At 33.7% G+C, this 17,834-nt stretch overlaps 4 protein-coding genes across 4 annotated transcripts in view; 1 reads left to right on the top strand and 3 right to left on the bottom strand.

Moving 5' to 3' along the window:
* Window positions 1–3,360: 3,360 nt before the first annotated feature.
* LOC111441384 (calcium-binding protein CML24-like) lies at window positions 3,361–4,252 on the bottom strand. Its single transcript, XM_023078345.1, has one exon. The coding sequence runs from the start codon at window positions 4,163–4,165 to the stop codon at window positions 3,701–3,703; it is 465 nt and encodes a 154-aa protein (XP_022934113.1). The 5' UTR covers window positions 4,166–4,252; the 3' UTR covers window positions 3,361–3,700.
* Window positions 4,253–9,287: 5,035 nt separating this feature from the next.
* On the bottom strand, window positions 9,288–9,980 carry LOC111442243 (kirola-like). The gene is made up of 2 exons (XM_023079551.1): window positions 9,771–9,980; window positions 9,288–9,693 (listed from the first exon to the last, which is right to left on the bottom strand). Exons 1-2 carry the CDS (start codon window positions 9,955–9,957, stop codon window positions 9,428–9,430), a joined length of 453 nt encoding a protein of 150 aa, XP_022935319.1. The 5' UTR covers window positions 9,958–9,980; the 3' UTR covers window positions 9,288–9,427.
* Window positions 9,981–13,931: 3,951 nt separating this feature from the next.
* Window positions 13,932–14,915, bottom strand: LOC111442063 (kirola-like). The gene is made up of 2 exons (XM_023079322.1): window positions 14,702–14,915; window positions 13,932–14,317 (listed from the first exon to the last, which is right to left on the bottom strand). The coding sequence occupies exons 1-2, from the start codon at window positions 14,886–14,888 to the stop codon at window positions 14,046–14,048; spliced, it is 459 nt and encodes a 152-aa protein (XP_022935090.1). The 5' UTR covers window positions 14,889–14,915; the 3' UTR covers window positions 13,932–14,045.
* A 1,091-nt stretch (window positions 14,916–16,006) lies between these two features.
* Window positions 16,007–17,834, top strand: part of LOC111442103 (kirola-like) — a 3,087-nt gene continuing 1,259 nt past the window's right edge. The window contains exon 1 of the mRNA XM_023079377.1: window positions 16,007–16,062. The gene's annotated coding sequence lies outside the window, so the exon portion shown is untranslated. The remainder of the gene's footprint in view (window positions 16,063–17,834) is intronic.

The following is a 17,834-nucleotide window of genomic DNA, read 5'->3' as shown; positions in this document are numbered from 1 at the left end:
AAAAGACAAAGGGGATAGGATTATGGATTTGGTTGGGTGAGGGTGAATTAATAATTAATTTTTCTAATGTTAGTTGAATTAGTGGGTGACATGTTCTATGTTTTGTTCTTTATAAATTAAAATATAATTAATATATTAAAGTAAAAAAATGATAAAATTTACCATTGGATCATTTTGAGTTTACCTTGAAGGTTAATATTAATTATATCTATGGGCCCTTTATTAATTTATGTTCCCACCAATAATTCAACCCTCCACATTCCATTGTCATGATCAAGGTCCCATCTCCCTCAATCATTCCTTCAATCACTCAATTCCATTCACATTTTTCTACGCGTCTAAATTCTCTCGTGTCATGAAAATAGACATTCGAGTAAAGGAGATGTAGTTCGGGAACGAACGAGGGCAAAAGCTGATGTGCATGTAACACTCTAGTAACAAAGACGTGGTTCAGAGACGAACCAAGATGAAAACTTATGGGCATGTGACACTTGAGTAAAGAACGAATATATGAATGAACCGAGGCTATATCTAAATGAGAACGATCCTACGAATAAAATGACTAAGAAAGACTTTAAAAAATTGAAAGTCAGTATTTATACCAAGAAGGTGTACGTTCCTTTTCGGTGGCACGATCATAAGAACTCCATAGTTAAATATGTTTTACTTGAAGTAATTTTATGTTGAATGACCTTTTGAGAATTTTTCTAGGATGCATGTGAGTGAAGACACAACATGTTGGAATGACTCGTGTTGGTTGGTGGAGATAGTCTTCACTCTTAGAAGCGAGAAGTAAGTAATGTGACTATGTCGTAAGGGAATGTCGAAGCCATTAGGTGCAAAATTCGGATTCTGAATTTTGATCCAAATCCTAAGTATATGGCGTTACAAATTATTCAATAAGACTACAAAATATTTCATTGTCTCAATGGCCGTCAAGTCAACGATTTATGATATGAAAGCTTCGTCTCTCTCATCCAGACGCAAGCTTCGTCTCTTTCAAATCAACATATTTAAGTAATAAATTAATATTTAAACTACAAAGCTTCGTCTTGGTCTCGAGTCAAGTTGAGACAATATTTCAAGCCTGTAACGGAAGTGAGTGCATTTGCAAAGCTAGACGCAAGTGACTTCGTCCCCTCATAGTGACAATCTTTAAGTTTAAAAAGACAAAATTAGCTCCATAAGTCCGCTCACAACCAGTCGATTCTTGAGCCATTTGTTTTCCCGTCACGGTTGTCATTTTTCAACCACCGAACATTTGACCTCTTCATCGAAAGTATACTAAGTGCAGTGATAGAATCCATTAAGAAGCATATGCCAAGTGGGCTTTTAATGGGCTCAAAGAGTGGCAGCTGGGCTTAATGGGATGGGCCAACTTGAAAACTGGGTTTGATGTAATGGGCTCATTTGATAACTGGGCTGAAAGGGACAGCTCGGTTGGCAACTGGGCTTAATTGTTTAAATTGGCTAAGTAGTTTCATTAATAATAATAATAATAAATAAATAAATGTATTAGATAATGTAAACAACAATATTTTTCATCATGTTATTATAGTTTAATAATTAAATCATTATAAATTTGTGTTAAAATTATTGAAAATAAAGAAATATTAGTGGAAATTGATAAAATGAAAACAAAGGAGCAAGTAGGGTAGGTGTCCTTAAAAAACAGGGGACATGCCCTAACACCTCTCATATGCTTTGCCCTAAAGATAAAGTCACTATCATCCCCTTACTTTATATTATTATTCTTTTAATTTAATATATGAGTGGAGATTATATATTTTAACGGATTGAATTTTTGAAACCAAAGATACGAATATCTTGGCAGCATTCCGAGTAACTTCTCAACCGGGAGTTCCACTCGAGGAAGCAAGGACCGCTGTAGCTGCTGAATCTTCTACTAGTACATGGACAACTATGTGGACTGATGGGCTTACCAATCTCGATCGTTGAATATATAAAACTATCACTAAATATCAATGTGTTGATAAAAAATTTAAACTCTAGATAAAAAATTTTTGAAAGGATTATTTGATTAAATTATATAAAATATTAGTAAAATTTTAGATAAATTTCAATTAGCTCAAAATCCTTATCACAAAATCATCCATTAAACTATGCAAAAATGATTATGAATTTTGCCTTTAAACTTTAAAAATGGTTAAAAAAAAAAAAAACTCTTGAATAAAAATATATTCACGTTAAAATAAAAGATAAGAATCGAGTAAAATAAAAAATTTCAAAGTTAAAAAAATAATTAAACTTTTCAAAACTCGCTAAATTCTAGAAATATATTATATAATTATATAAAATTACCTTGAGAATATTTTGACTTAAGATTATGAAATTTTATTCACGTGTTAATATTTTATAAATTTTTTTCTTAATTTTATAGATTTGATTGACATGATAGGTAAATAATATTTTATTATATTATAAACTAATTGATTAAATAGAATAATTATCAACAAAAATTAGTCCTAATATTAAATAATAAGATTTTTTAAAAGTAAAAATGGTTTAAAATAGTGAAAATACTTGTTTGTTATTATTATTTTTTTTTTTTGTGTTAACGTTTTTTTAAAAGAAAATTTATTGTTGTCAAAATTTCATAGATATTTTATTTTTTTTCATTAAGTTATATTCAAAACCATGCCTTGATTTATTCTTCCACGTGGGATTACTAAATTAAATTTATCTTTAGACCTAATTCTTTCTAAATAAGATAATTTTGTTTTTCAGTTTTTTTATATTATCTATACACGTGTCATTCTAATATTGAAATTCGAATATCTAAAACAATTATATTATATTTTTTTTCATAAAATATTAAGATATTTTACATTTTTTTGATATGTTAAAATATCCTTTGAAATTAATATATAAAAAAAATATGTAAAAAGATGATGAAATTTTCTCAAAAAATAAATTTAGAATTTTGATATTGGAAATTGGAATATCTCTAATCTTTATCCTATCATAAAAAGAAAGGTTAATACAGAATTGGTGGACGCATAAATAAATTGATGAGTGGCCAAATGGTTAATGAGATACAAAATCGGTTTTATATTTATTTTGAGATTCATTGTATTAATGTTTTATTAATATATTTGAAGAAGTGGCATGTCACGATTCAAATATGCTAATAAGATAGTAATTTAGTGAGGAAATAACTTTATCAATTCAAATACTTAATTGAGAATTTTCAACAAGTTAATGATAAAATTAATTTTTACTTATAAATTTAAGACCAAATTGAAGAGTGATCTAAAAGTTCATGACTATTTTGTAAAATTAAGGCAACAAAGGGAATTCAATTGCTTGAATAACTAGATGAATTTCGAATTCCACAAATTCAGGGCACAAAATTAACTGTATGAATTTCGAATTCATCCGTGTCAGAAAGAGAACAGCACAATCAATTAGTGAGAGATATGAACTGATAATTTGTTTGTTTTCTTATAGAACAAGAGGATTTCCGCTTAAGATCTAAAATCAGAGAGGAGAAATTCATTCTAGAGATGTTTTGGTACCTAATCGGTTACAAACGGCAAAAGGATGGATAGTTAATCCTCAGAGAAACAGAATCGCAGACTGTACACTAACAAATCGACTGATAGTACCTGATTTTGTTGAAGAACTCTACGCCTAATTTGATTCAATTCTGAAACTACCTGTCTAGCGACGGAGAAAACTAAGAGCGCGACATCATCTTCTTGAACTCCTCGAAATTTACATGGCCATCGCCGTCGACATCGACAGAACTGATCATCCGGCAACAATCTTTGAGGCTACATTTTTCACCGAGGCGCTTGAGAACAAAGTGCAACTCCTTGGCCGAGATTAGGCCGTTCTTGTCCATATCGTACAGATCGAAAGCATCCTGTAGATCTTTGTTACCTCCGCCCTCTGGATAGGCGTCCTGATGAAACGCGGTGAACTCGTCAAGGTCGATGAATCCATCGCCATCCGTATCGATCTCTAACATAATGCGGCGGATCTCGTCCGAGGAGATTCTGCCGCCGAGTTCGCCGAGGGCGGCGCCAAGCTCGCTAATAGAAATCTTGCCGTCGCCGTTCTTGTCGAACTTCTTGAAGATCTTCATGACCTCGTCCATGGAGCCCAAGGCTCCTGGATTCGAAACCGACTTCTTCGCCATGGGCGTGAAGCTTAACGAGAGATCAATGAGATTTGAAATTTGAATTGCGAGAGAGAGGAAAAAAAAAAAACTTCGTTATATTCTTAATTTTTCCATTTCTTTATTGGTTAGTTTGCAATTGACGTATATATAGAGACCGCCGAACCCTTTCACGCGGTTTCCACGCGTTATTGCTGGCGGTGATCGGGAGTGCGCAAGTGTACGCATGTTACAGTATTTACTACCCTTTTTTTCCGCTTTATTTATAAAAAAAAATATAAAAAAGAAGTATTTGAATTATCTATATTAAAATGAACTTTACATTTTTATTATTAAACTTTAATGGTATTTTTGTAATATTATCATTATATCTTTTGATTTTTTTTTATAATATAATAAAAATATTGATAATGTCAGAACATACTAAAACACCAAAATGTTTAAATGTCGTTGAAATTTTGGTTCGAAGTTATATTATTATTATTTAATTATAAATTAAAAAAACCTAAAAAAAAAACTTCAACTTAGTTGGTGGGTTAAAACTTTTTTGGTCGGATTGTCAAACCAACCTGAAAATAAGGATAAAAACCAATGTCGAACATTTGATTCTATACCACATATTTTTAATTTAACAACGTGAATTTTTTGTCCTTTTCCTCTTTTTAAAAAGGTTTCGATTTTTATTCTGTAAATATATATTGACTTAATAAATGTGGTGTATATCGTAACGAATTTTAACATTCACTAAAAAAAAATGATATTGTTCAAAAATAAAAATAGCATCGAAGACTAAAATTGAATTTCTGTAAATAATAGACTAAATTGAAACAAGTCCGAACAAGAAAAAAAAAAATCATTTTTGTATGAGCATATTGTAACGGCATAATCTATACCATCTATCAGCTTAATTAATTTGTGTTCAACTTAAATATAGTTCAATTGCTTAAAATATTTTATCTTCACTCAAAAGATCCAAGGATCGAATCTCGAATTCGATACGTAAATGTTGAGAGAGGTACCTCTCTCAAAAAGATGTGGTTTGGGGACGAACTAAGATAGAGGTTTGTGAGCATGTGATACCGGAATAAATGAGAGGTGCATGAATGAATCGAAACCACATGAGAATTATGTAATAGGGATTTAATCGTAATTTCATACCTTATTTATTGTCATAATTTTTTCTTGTTTTGTAATATATTTTCTAGAAGAATTATTTTCCACCAATGGATTAGATTCGCCGGTGACGTCCAACCATTAAAAGCTGGCCACGTAGCATTGGTGGGTGGGACCGGAAACACAATGTCCACAAATTAGAAAGCGGGAAGGCAGGCCGGGTAGGGCATTAAGATGCCTTTTTCCAAAAGCAAGTTTCCGTGGTCCTGAACGCATCTGATTACGACTCTTTTCCCGCGTGAGTTAAATAAATTCACTTTTTTTTTTTTTACTTTCCTTTTTTCGAAAAAAACTGTTTCATTCAATAAATTTTAAAAATTAAAGCTAAATATAAAAAAGTCAAAATATTTATATTTCTATATTTAATAATAATTAATATAATAATTATTTTTGGTATTATTAAATGTGGTCGAGTGTGTTCGTGGTAAAGCGCGTTGAGGTCCAATGCTTGTTGGACTAAATTTTGGTTTTTTTTTTTTCTTAATTAGTCTTTATTATTACGAATAATTCATTATTTATCTATTTATTTATTTAAAGAAAAAGACAACTAGGGATATTTAAATCTCGAACCACTTGAACAACCAACTAATTTATGACGGTTGGGTTAGGTTATCCTAACTTAATTTTAATATATATTTTATTAACAACACTAAATTGACTTTTATATAAATATATTTAAAATATTAACGACACCAATAAACATAAACTATATTTGAATGAGAGCAATCCTGAGGATACCATGTCTAAGAAAGACTTAAAAAGAATGACCCATGTTGATACGTGGCCATAGTCTTAACTCTTTAAAACAAGAAGTGAGTAATGCGACCATGTAGCACAGATGCATTGAAATATTGGGTATACAGGTGCCGAATCTGAATTTTGATATCACATATAATTATATCCCTTTTATTCTTTAAAATAATGAAAATAAAATTGTGAAATCTCAGTTCGGTTGGAGAGGGGAACGATGCATTCTTTATAAAGGTGTGAAAACCTCTCATTGTTATACACGTTTTAAAACTGTGAGGTTGACAACCATACGTAATGGACTGAAATGGACAATATCTATTAACAACGAGCTTGAGCTATTAAAAATGGTATCAGAACTAGGCACCGAGCAGTGTGCCAGCAAGGACGATGAGCCACGAAGGGGGTGGATTGTGAGATCCCACATAAGGACATGAAAACTTCTATCCCCAATTGATGCATTTTAAAACCATGAGACTGATGACGATACGTAACGAGCTGAAGTAGGCAAGGTGGTGGGCTTAAGACGTAAAGAATATAATTAAGGCAAAAACATTATTGAAAAAGGATATTATGTTGCCATTAAAATAACCTTCAAAGTTCATACAACAATGGAGGTTAAGAGATAGGAAAGGCATCTTATTTAAGATATTAACTTGAAGAAGCAAGGCCATGTTGGTATCATATTCTCTGTAGTTCAATTCCACATGTTTGCATACTTTTAACTCCAAATTGGAGATAGTTATTTGGGTTACCCACATTTTCATTTGCCTTCACAAATTCCAAACACCAATTAACTGAGCTATTCCCATTGTTTCCTAACTTCAATTTTCACTCGAAACATCTCGAAATCTTTGAACAAATCTCCTTCGAGGCATTTGTAAATTATCGTAAATTATCGCTTTGTTAGTTTCATCCACATGAAGCCTCAGCGACCTACCTGTAAATTTATGTTTCAAATCGTAATCAATAGCTGAATCATTATCAAACATGATAACTCGAGATGTTATGTTATAGAATAAAATGAATGAAGAAGCTACTCGTATTGTAACAGTCCAAGCCCATCGTTAGCAAATATTGTTCGTTTTGACTCGTTACGTATCACTGTCAGCCTTACAGTTTTTAAAACGCGTCTACTAGGGAGATGTTCTTACAAGCAAATAGATGTTTTGTTCTCCTCTCCAACCGATGTAAGATCTCAAAATCCATTTCCCTTGGGGGCTCAGCATCCACGGTAAAATTAAAGGGAGGTCTCTCGTTGCTCAAGTTGAAAAAATGGAAAGGAAAATTGTCCCACATTGCTTAAGTTGAAAAGTGGAAAGTTGACATCCACGATAAAAGGGAGGTCTCTCACTTCATGTTAGACGGTAGAATGAAGAGAGATAAAGCTGTTTGAAGAACCTTAATGGATGAGCACCTTAGCAGTCTCACTCACAATTCCATTGCGACCTTTTCTTGCCCTCTTCAAAGGGGCCGAGGCGAGAAATGGCTTGAACGGAGATTTCCCAACCCACCTCAAAAATATCCCGCATAACGAAAGGTAAGCTTGTTTGATTTGTAGCAATTTTATAACATATATATAAGTGAAGCCAAAACAAGCCAAAAAGACCTGTATTAGTACGTTGCTATAATCTTCACTCTTAGAAGCTAAAAGTAAATAACGTGACCATATCGCACGAAATGCAGAGAAATGTTGGGCACACAAAGGCCAAATCTAAATTTTAAATTTTGATCTAAATCCTAGACAGGAGGTGATGCATTCCATTCCGCTCGATTCAAATTTTAAAATATTTCAGTTTTGCTCGTTTTGATGAACACCACCATCCAATCCATTGAAAGGACGTGTGTTTTATATTGCATGTTCTTGCACAGAATCTTTTTGATTTGATATCTTGTAAGTCCATTTTGGACCTCCAACTTTGTTCATCTTTAGTTTCCTATTCTTTCTATAAACAAGCTTGGCAAAGCTGATACTCTTTTAGCATTAAAAATTAAAAGTTGGGTATCTTCCAATTCATAAATGATACTCATTTCCATTCTGTGGAGGGCAGCCTGTAAAACAAAGCTATCAAGAAGATCCAAGGGAAACCAAAAGCTTAGTGGGAAAAAAGTTAGGTTAGGACAATGACTAGCTCTAGCAAACATGGGGTTTGGAGAGTGTAACTATTACTAGCACACCGTTTATGAACGTGTTGTATTCGAAAATTAATTGAATGATCGACCCAAATTTCCAAAATGGACATGCATTGACAAAAGTTGATACTAGATATATACTATTTTCATTTAAACGAAAAATCTCTTACGAAAACGTATAGAGAATTTAAATCATAAATATAATTTCGACAAATCAGTCGAGCTAGTTTCATAAACCTTAGAAAACTAAGATAGGTTACAAGTATTAATGTGGAAGTCATGTTGACATTGATCATTGATGCAACTAGCAAATAATCTTATCACTCGTTCTATACCTATCTTTTGTCATGACTCAAAATACAAAGACAGATTGACCATTCGGACTGACTTCTTCTGTGACCACGTAGCTCTCGAATGCTTACCCACTTACGATACCCGACGCATGTCCTAATTTGTAGCTAACACGTGCCTCGTTTGGCACTTAGCATAGTTTACTAGTTAACGTAATCATATTTTGGCTAAAATTGGATAATTTATCCATCTCAAGAAACTACGCCAACTTTTGGTAATGTTGACGCCAACTTTTGGTAATGTTGACGCAGCTCTTATGAGTAAGGTCAAATCCCTTTTAAAACTGACACCAAACTCCCCATCTCTAGATCCTTAAGTATGGTAAGTTTCTCATATACTTTATTCCAAAAGTACTGCAAAGTTCATACTCTTTTAGCATTAAAAAATAGGTTAAGTTCTTTCCAACTCATAACGATTCTCTTTCCATTCTATGAATGGCTCGAGACATCGAAAAGTTAGATCTACGGTCGAACAACTATCAAGTGTGTATCGGGAAGAAGACGAACCAAAAATGACTAATTTGACAAACAAGCAACCTGATTAATAAAGGGTTGGTTTGGTGCCAGTGCAATGTGCTGCACCCTCCACAATGAGCTATTCCACCTGCACTTGAACGACGAGTGATATACTTGACTATAGCTATTCGTTAAACGATGGAATATCAAAGGGAATTCCACAAGCTTAGTAGATTATATATTTACCTTTTCATAAATGATAACTCTAATTTTCTACGATGTAGAATAAGGCAACATCATCATTATTACTTCTTCCGATTAACCTTCAAGATACACATGACAAAAACACAAAGATAATTTGAGGATAGTAGCTTATTTAGATCATATTTGATCAATAGCCAAGCCAAGATGGGTGGGTTTTAGTTCAGTTTTTGCAAAGGTAATCATCAATGCCTTTGCTAATTTTAGCTGCAATTATGAGATAGTTATGTGGTGGAGCCACATCTTCGTTGGCCTTCACATATTCAATGGACCAATTAGTTGAGCACCCATTGCTACCATTCTCAACAACTTCAATTTTCAATTTGAAAACTTCAAAATCTCTGAATAGATCTCCTTCAAGGCACTCAAAAGTAATCGATTTGTTCGCATCATCAATAGCTAGCCTCTCCTTTGCCTTTGACGGGCCATCTAAATTTAAACATAGTTTAACTGGTTAACTTATCGAACCTAAAATTTTAGAAATTAATACAAAATCGAATACTCACCAACGTTATATTTTAAGTGGATGATGCTGCCATGAGCCAAACCATTTCCTTCCAAAACCTTCCAGCTCTTATAAACGTCAGGGAACATTTGAAAGACAAAGTCCATTTTGTTCTTAAGGAGTTCATAGAACTTGTGACCAGAAGATCTGAGCTGCACCTTCTGTGAGACCTTAGCAATTTGAGCCATTTTTTCAAGCTTCAAATCTGGTCGTTCATGTTCATAGGAGGGGCCTTTTTATAGCCAATTATAGCAAAAAAAGTGGTGGTGATGTGACTGTTCATCTTTGTTCTTTCTTTTTTCAATATGATTTCCAAAGAGAGATTCTAAAAAAAGCTGCTCTCAAATTGCAAGTGGGTAATGATGAAGCAATGAAGCTACTACTTTGATTAAGCAAATTTGAACGATAATGGAATCATAATACATAGTCTTTAAGATTTGTGGAGCTTAATCTCAAATGAGCATACACTATTTTGGAGTAACATATATGTATACATCTCAACAATTTTTTTTTTGTTTTTGTTAGTTTGAGAATGTATGAAGTTGTAAGTTTTCGAACATGTATCTTTTAGTCAATGATATATATTTTTATAAGTTAAGTTATGTACTAAGTATTAAAATGAAGTTTATAATATCGAAGTTGTTCACAAAAGGAAGATCTTGTTTGAAAACGTGTCTGCTAAGGAGAGGGTTTAGCCTTACTTCGACCAGTGTTTGTCTCCCTGTAGATGTGTCTTAAAATCGTGAGGTTAGCGACGATATGTAAGGGGCTAAAACGGACAATATCTACTAACGGTGGACTTGGGCTGTTACAAATGGTATAAGAACCTAGTAAACGCGTTTTGAAACTGTGAAGTTGACAACGATATATAACGGGCCAAAGCGGATAATATATGCTAGCGATGAGTTTGAGTTGTTAGGATGATTAAGTAAGACTTAAAGAAAATGAAAGTTACTACTTATATTAACTAGGTGCACTTTTCTTTTAGGTGGCTCAATCATAAAAACTTCATGATTAAGCATGGAGCAATTCTATGTTAAAATTTTTCTAGAATGCATGTAAGTGAGGACAAAGCATGTAGGAAGAATCCGTGTTGGTCTATGGGGATAGGCTTCACTCTCGTGACCATGTCACAGAGGATGTAGGGGAATGCCTCATAGAATGCATGTGAGTAACAACAAAGCATGTCGGAAAGATTCATATTGGTTTGTGGGGATAGTCTTCATTTTTAGAAGCGAAGAGTAAGTAACATGACCACGTTACAGAGGATGCACGAGAATGTTGGAACCATCCGGTGCCAAATTCATATTTTAAATCCTGCTCCGAATACTGAGCACAATACGTTACATTTGGCATAATCGTTTATTTAATTCCTCCAAAATTCACTCGTTAAGTTATTGTTTGATATATTCATTCAATATCAATATAAACTACAGCTATACTGAAGTTGAACAGCTATTATAGAAGCTAAAAGTAGCCTCTCGTAAAATAAGTAGTCAACCTAATCAAAGTATCACGACGAAAAAAACTACCCTAATGAATCAAATGGAATCTTAATTCAATCAATACGAGCTCACCTACCACTCAAAGAGACGAAAAAACTCTCTTTATTAAGAAACGAAACTTAGCAAGCTTTCTACTGTCTGATCACTATACATAAGTTGCTGTCGTGCATTTTCTCTACCACCTTCAAACTTAAATGAATACAATGTTACATCGAACAAAAGTGATTTAAAAAAAAAATGATAAAATCATTTGTACATAGATTAAAGAAGTCTATTAGAAAAATAATTTAGGACAAAGGAGGCATCCCAACCCTACCCATATGAACGAGTAGAGAAAGTACTTTTGTAACACCCTTACTTTTGTGACCCGGATCATGTACACCCCTACTTTTGTTCACAACTTTAGAACTTTAAGGGCAAATTTTTAATTTTTTCAGTCTTTTGATTTGGCTTGAGAATGAGAATCTTAGTGTAGTTCCTTCTTTTTATTATTATTATTTTTATTTAATAAAGTTATAATTTTTTTGTTCTAATATTTGTTGCAAGTTCTTGAGAGTTTTAAAATGATTTTTAAAAATTGTATTTATGGTAAGGAGAATCAAATCGAGCTAAAATCTGCTCTCAACTTGATTTTTGTATAGCTTTCTGATGCTGGAATAATAGGCGTCCCTTCCTTTCTGGTCGATTTGATAGTGGATGAATTGTTCATCTCGTTGTTCACTGGTTTATTGTCATATTACATATTTCTTGCTTCTAAAAGTGAAATTATTCTCACAGACTAACAAACCAAGCTTACCGCTAGTCTTAGCCTGTTATGTATCGTTGTTAGCTTCACTGTAAGTGCCTAGATTCACCACTAGCAGATATTGTTCTCTTTAAGGTTTCCCTTTTGGGCTTCCCCTCGAGGCTTTAAAACGCTTCTACTAGGGGAAGGTTTCTACGCCCTTATAAATGATGTTTTGTTCTCCTCTCCAACCAATGTGGGACATCACAATCTACTCCCCTTCAGGGCCAGCATCCTCGTTGGCACTCTTTCCTTTCTCCGATCGATGTGGAACCGCCACCAAATCTACTCCCTTTGGGGCCAACGTTCTTATTGGCACACCGCCTCGTATCTACCCCCTCTGGAGAACAACGAGAAGGCTGACACATCGTCCGATGTCTGGCTCTGATACTATTTGTAACGGCCTAGATCCACCGCTAGCAGATATTGTACTCTTTGGGCTTTCCCTTTCCGGCTTCCAAAAGTGGATGTCAGGCTAAGGACTACCAAGAGGATAATATTGGGCCTAGGAGATCCAACCCACTATCCTTCCACAGAAAGGAGCGGAAGGTTACGCTGCTCTAACTAGCCTCATGCGCTTTCCTCCACAACTCTAAGGGTGGAAACCTTCCCCTAGCAAACGCGTTTTAAAGCTTTTAGGGAAGCTCGAAAGGGAAAGTCCAAAGAGGACAATATCTATTAGAGGTGGATCTGGGACGTTACACTCACGATTTTAAAATGCGTCTATTAGGGAGCCTAACATCCTTGTTGGCACATTGTTTGGTGTCTGCTATGATATCATTCGTAACAACCCAAGCCTACCTCTAGCAGATATTGTCAATTTTAGTCCATTATGTATTTCTATCAGCCTCACAAGATTGCTCGCCCAAACTTTAACTCATTGTAATATTATAAAAATCATGTATATCAATAATTATCTTAATCATTCTTTTTACTCGTCAGGATAAATTTTATTCTAAAAAATATATATTATATATATTTTTTATATTTTATATTTTATATTTTTATATTTTTATTTTTTTATCATCCACTTGATTTTAAAAGTTTTTTATTTTCGAAAATTGACTGAATTAAAAAGTTCTTTTTAAAGAAACAACCATCATAGTTAAAAAAATTGAGAGGAAACAAATATAAATTTTTAAAAAATACAAATAAAATATGAAATTGGTCAATGATTCTCTTTTCTTTTCACGTCTGGAAGAGAATTTTTTTGGTCTAAAAAGGGAGAAACACAAAAGGTTAAATGAAGCGGATTGAAGAGAATCCAAGAAAGCTCGACATGACTAAAGTTGGTCATGATAATTGTTAACGATAAATTTTTGTAATTGTTTGGAGGGTATGTCCCGACTCATGTCAAAGACTTGAATCCGGATTCGACACTTGATGATCATAGCATTTTTCTGCATCTCCTATGATATAGTCACATAATTTACTCCTTACCTCGAAAACTAAAGACTATCCCCATATACTAACACGAGCTATTTAACATGTTTTTTCCTTGCATACTTCTTAGAAAATTTTTCAAAAGGTGATTGAGTGTGTAATTATCGATAGAGAAGAGTAGTAGAAATAGTTTAAGACTAAGGTGAGAGCATCAGTTTTGCTAGACTATGACTTGGGTCGGAATGTCTCAAGTAGTCCGACCACAGAAGAATCGTGGCAAAAGATGATCAGGTGAGACCCCTCGTGCTCCTATCCAATCCAGACCCAGAGAGTCGAAACTGAGAAACCTGGAGACTTGAAATCATGTCAACACTGCCAAACTACCCTAGAGACCTAATAAACCACCCCGACAGCACCATTAAGATATTTTCTTAATTTTTTCTACCCATATTAAATAGAACATGTGGAGCCAACATGATATGACAATACGATTACATTATAGATCTTCCCACCATCCTTTAAAGTACACATAATAAGGATAATAGAGATTTATTTAGATATATTTCATTTACACCAAACCATAGTTGATGTTTATTGATAGTTATCAATTATTATTGCAAAGGTAAGCATCAACTCCTTTGGCCAATTCAAGTGCAAATTGGAGATAGTTATGCGGTGGATCAACATCTTCGTTTGCCTTCACATATTCCACTGACCATTTAACTGAGCTGATGCCATTGCTCCCACCATCACTAACTTCACCCTTCACTGCTATCATCTCATACTCTTTAAACAAATCTCCTTCAATAAATTCAAGAGTTATTGCTTTGTTTTTGTCATCCATATGTAGCTTTTGCTTTGCCTCCAGTATGCACCCTGTGTTCGAACGGGAAAAATCGTCACTCAATCTAAAAGCTTAAATTTATAACTAACGAACAATAATGAGTAAATCCCACATCGAACAATAATGTTGAATTTGTAAGTACGTTAAATATTTTTCAATATTGAACAATAATGGTGAATATAAGTAAATCCCACGTCAATTGGAGAGGGGAACGAGTGCCAACAAGAACACTGGACCTTGAATGGGATTGGATTGTGAGATCCCACATCGGTGTGGAAACCTTCCCCCAACAGGTGCGTTTTAAAAACCTTGAGAGAAATTTCAAAGAGGATAATATCTGCTGGAGGTGGACTTGGACGGTTACATCTAGTTAAACTTTTAAATAGAGTTTTAGAGTTTAGGGTTTAGAATCGGACCGAGCTTGTATTTCCAGTGGATGACGCTGCCGTGAGCGAAACCGTTTCCTTCCACAATTTTGTAGCCCAAAAGTTTTTTTGGAAACATTTGAGTAAGACGGTCCATTTTGTTCCTATAAAACTCATAGAACTGTTCACCAGTGCACTTCAGCTGCAGCTGGTGAGAGATGTTAGAAATCTGAGCCATTTTCAAAGTACTTCAAGATATGCTCATCCATGTCCAAAGGAGGAGCCTTTTATAGCCAAATAAATGTGCCAAAATAGTGGAAGTTGATTGATGATGACTCTTTATTCTTTCTAGTTTTCTTCTTTTCAAGTTAAGTAAAATAAATATTCTATTCAATCTATCACGTAATCTTTTTGAATCGCTAAGATTCGAGTTTTGTGCAGAATTCTCATTTTTTCGCTTTCATTTTCAACTTTGAATTGAAAGGGACATCGTGAAGCAATTAAAGCTAAAAAATTAATCTTCAAGTCGTTTCCAAGACGAATTTACTCTGCGACATCAACCTTGACCTGTTTCTACACTAAAAAAAAGCTATCATCTCGACAACTATCCTTATAGTTCCAAGTTTCTTCCAAGATTGATTTACAGGTTTGCTCGTTTCCTGTTAGCCCCGTCCCCTGAGGGAGAAGTCGGCTTTTTCAAAGAAGATAATTGGAGGAAGAAAGTTTGATGGTGATCATATGGATTAGAGCGTTGAAAAGAAGAAGCCAAGAAAGATTCGAAAACTATAGAAAAAAGATTAAGGTTGTTAAATCGAATGACTTTGATAACATAAGAATATTGACTGAAACCACCCCACTTAAATCACAGTAAAAGTTGATTATTTATAATTATTTACAGAACCAAATAAAGCAACAAATGAGAAGGCTAATAAATGGATACAAGATATTTGCGTATCATAGAAGGACAAGTATGATAATTATGGTAAGCCACGATAGAAGGCTAGATATTTGCCGGTAATAAACTGTTAAATATAATACATATGATAAATGATAATTCAAGGCTAAATATCCTTTGATCTCACCCGTCAAATCTCTCTACTCATATATTTATATATTATATATATATAATTGTTTATTTCTTTATTTCAATATGACACATAATTATTGTTCATGATGTAGCTTGCAACAAAAGGATTATTGAGAGCCAAAAACTAATAAATCAATCAGTCATAGAGAAATGAATGGATATGAAAGAAAGAAGAAAGAGTCCCATCTATGAACACCCAATTTTTGGCTATATTGGCTATAAAAATTCCGTTTGTATGGAACATGAATGAGCAGATTTGAAGCTTGAACATGGCCAGATTGCTAAGATCTCGCAGCCTGTGCAGCTCAAGTGTTGTGGTCACAAGTTCTACTAGCGGTAGGTTTGAGCCGTTACATAAATAGATCTAGGTAACGATTCTTACCCATTTTTTGTGTGTGAAAACTACATAGGAAGCCCAAGAGAAGCAAAGACGAGGGTAGCTATCGATGATGCAAACAAATCAATAACATTCCAGTACCGGGAAGGAGATGTATTAAGAGATTTTGAAGTATTTCAAATGAAAATTGAAGTTGTTGAGAATGGTAGCAATGGGAGCTCCGTGGAGTATGTGAAGGCAAATGAAGATGTGGCTCCACCACATAACTATCTTCTATGCGTAGCAAAAGTCAGCAAAGGCCTTGATGAGTACCTTTGCAACAACTGAGCTAAACACCATCCATCTGGTTTGGCTAATCAAATCTGATCTAAATAAACTCTCTCCTTATCTTAATTAATGTTCTTCTTATCTTGTGTGCTTCTAAAGCTTAATTGCAAGAAATAATAATGGTGATCTATGATGCCTTCTTCTACTTGATCTTCTTTTGGTTAGTCATTTCTTTATTTTAGTAAATATAATTAAATGTGATGTAGAAAACTAGATACATATGGATGTCATTTTGAAGAAGATAAATATATAATTTAGTTACTTTTTTTTTAATTTAATTTGTTCTTAAATCATTTAAATTTTTTAATTTCATCTCTTATGTTTTTTTTTAAAATTTGATATATAGAATTTTATTGAGAAAATTAGAATTAAGAAAGAAGAGAAAAAATGCTTAAAAAAATAATAAGAAAAAAAATGTTGCACCTGGTCAAAGTCAAAAGAGAGGCAAATAGGTTATTTTGAGCCGGCAGTGGACCCTAATAAAGAATCTGCAGAAAAAAAAAAAATTTGAGAGAATCTAGAGAAAGAAGGAAGAACAGCCGGAAAACTCATGGATCACTGTCGGTAGTCACCTCTAGCCACAATTTTTGAGGCGAGAACTCCTAAGAAGGAAGAAGGAAATTTGACCGACTAGAGCTTCATTTTCCATCCAAAACTGAGAAGATCTACCAGATAATCTTTTACGATTTTTCTTCCGGTTCGAGCCATTTCTTGAGAGTGAAGGTCTGAGATTTTGATATATTTTTCTAGAAAGTATTTTTCATAGATTTCGTGAAGGAACTTGACTGAAATCTTGGCTAAAAACTACTTGGAGAGTTGGTTCATTCTAAAAACAGAAAGAGTGAACGTACCTATTTTTAATGTCCATAAATTGGTCTATGTTCGAGTAAAATTTAAAGAAAAAAAAAAAAACTAGGACATTATTGAAATTAGGATCTACAACTTTGCTGAAATACGAATTGATTTGAAGTTTAGATTAAAATATATGAAAATGAAAAAAAGAGAAAAATATTAATCTGATTTTGCTTTACAATTTTCAAGAGGAGAGATAACGTTTTTGAGCAACCACATGTCAACCGACGAGAGGAGTAACATGTCTGGGCAGGAGAGAGAGAAAGTTTTCCAGCAGCCACATGTGAAGTCCACCGTGTGTAGATATTATCCGCTTTGACCTATTGTGTATCGTCGTCAGTCTCACAATTTTATAACGTGTTTACAAGGCTCTGATACCATTTGTAACAACACAACTTCACCGCTAGTAGATATTCCTCGATTTAGTTTGTTACATATCGTCATTAGTCTTAACAATTTTAAAACACGTCAAAGTTAAATATGAAAAAAAAAATAGAAAAAGAAATTGAATAATGGGACTCCAATCTTAGCTCTTCAATGACCATATTGAGAGGTGTTTTTTTTTTTTTTTTTTTTTTTTT

The sequence above is a fragment of the Cucurbita moschata genome, unplaced genomic scaffold (assembly GCF_002738365.1).
Source record: "Cucurbita moschata cultivar Rifu unplaced genomic scaffold, Cmos_1.0 Cmo_Scf00004, whole genome shotgun sequence".
In the NCBI taxonomy this organism is placed as follows: Eukaryota; Viridiplantae; Streptophyta; class Magnoliopsida; order Cucurbitales; family Cucurbitaceae; genus Cucurbita; species Cucurbita moschata.
Note: the sequence above shows the minus strand (reverse complement) of the source record. Positions and strands in the feature narration are given on the sequence as shown.

What these genes read in the sequence shown, in the direction of transcription:
- LOC111441384 (XM_023078345.1), bottom strand. Translation starts at nt 4,165, where the DNA reads ATGGCGAAGAAGTCGGTTTCGAATCCAGGAGCCTTGGGCTCCATGGAC.
- LOC111442243 (XM_023079551.1), bottom strand. Translation starts at nt 9,957, where the DNA reads ATGGCTCAAATTGCTAAGGTCTCACAGAAGGTGCAGCTCAGATCTTCT. An exon ending in CCACTTAAAATATAACGTTG is followed by an intron (nt 9,694 to 9,770) that starts GTGAGTATTCGA and finishes GTTTAAATTTAG; the next exon opens with ATGGCCCGTCAAAGGCAAAG.
- LOC111442063 (XM_023079322.1), bottom strand. Translation starts at nt 14,888, where the DNA reads ATGGCTCAGATTTCTAACATCTCTCACCAGCTGCAGCTGAAGTGCACT. An exon ending in CCACTGGAAATACAAGCTCG is followed by an intron (nt 14,318 to 14,701) that starts GTCCGATTCTAA and finishes GTTCGAACACAG; the next exon opens with GGTGCATACTGGAGGCAAAG.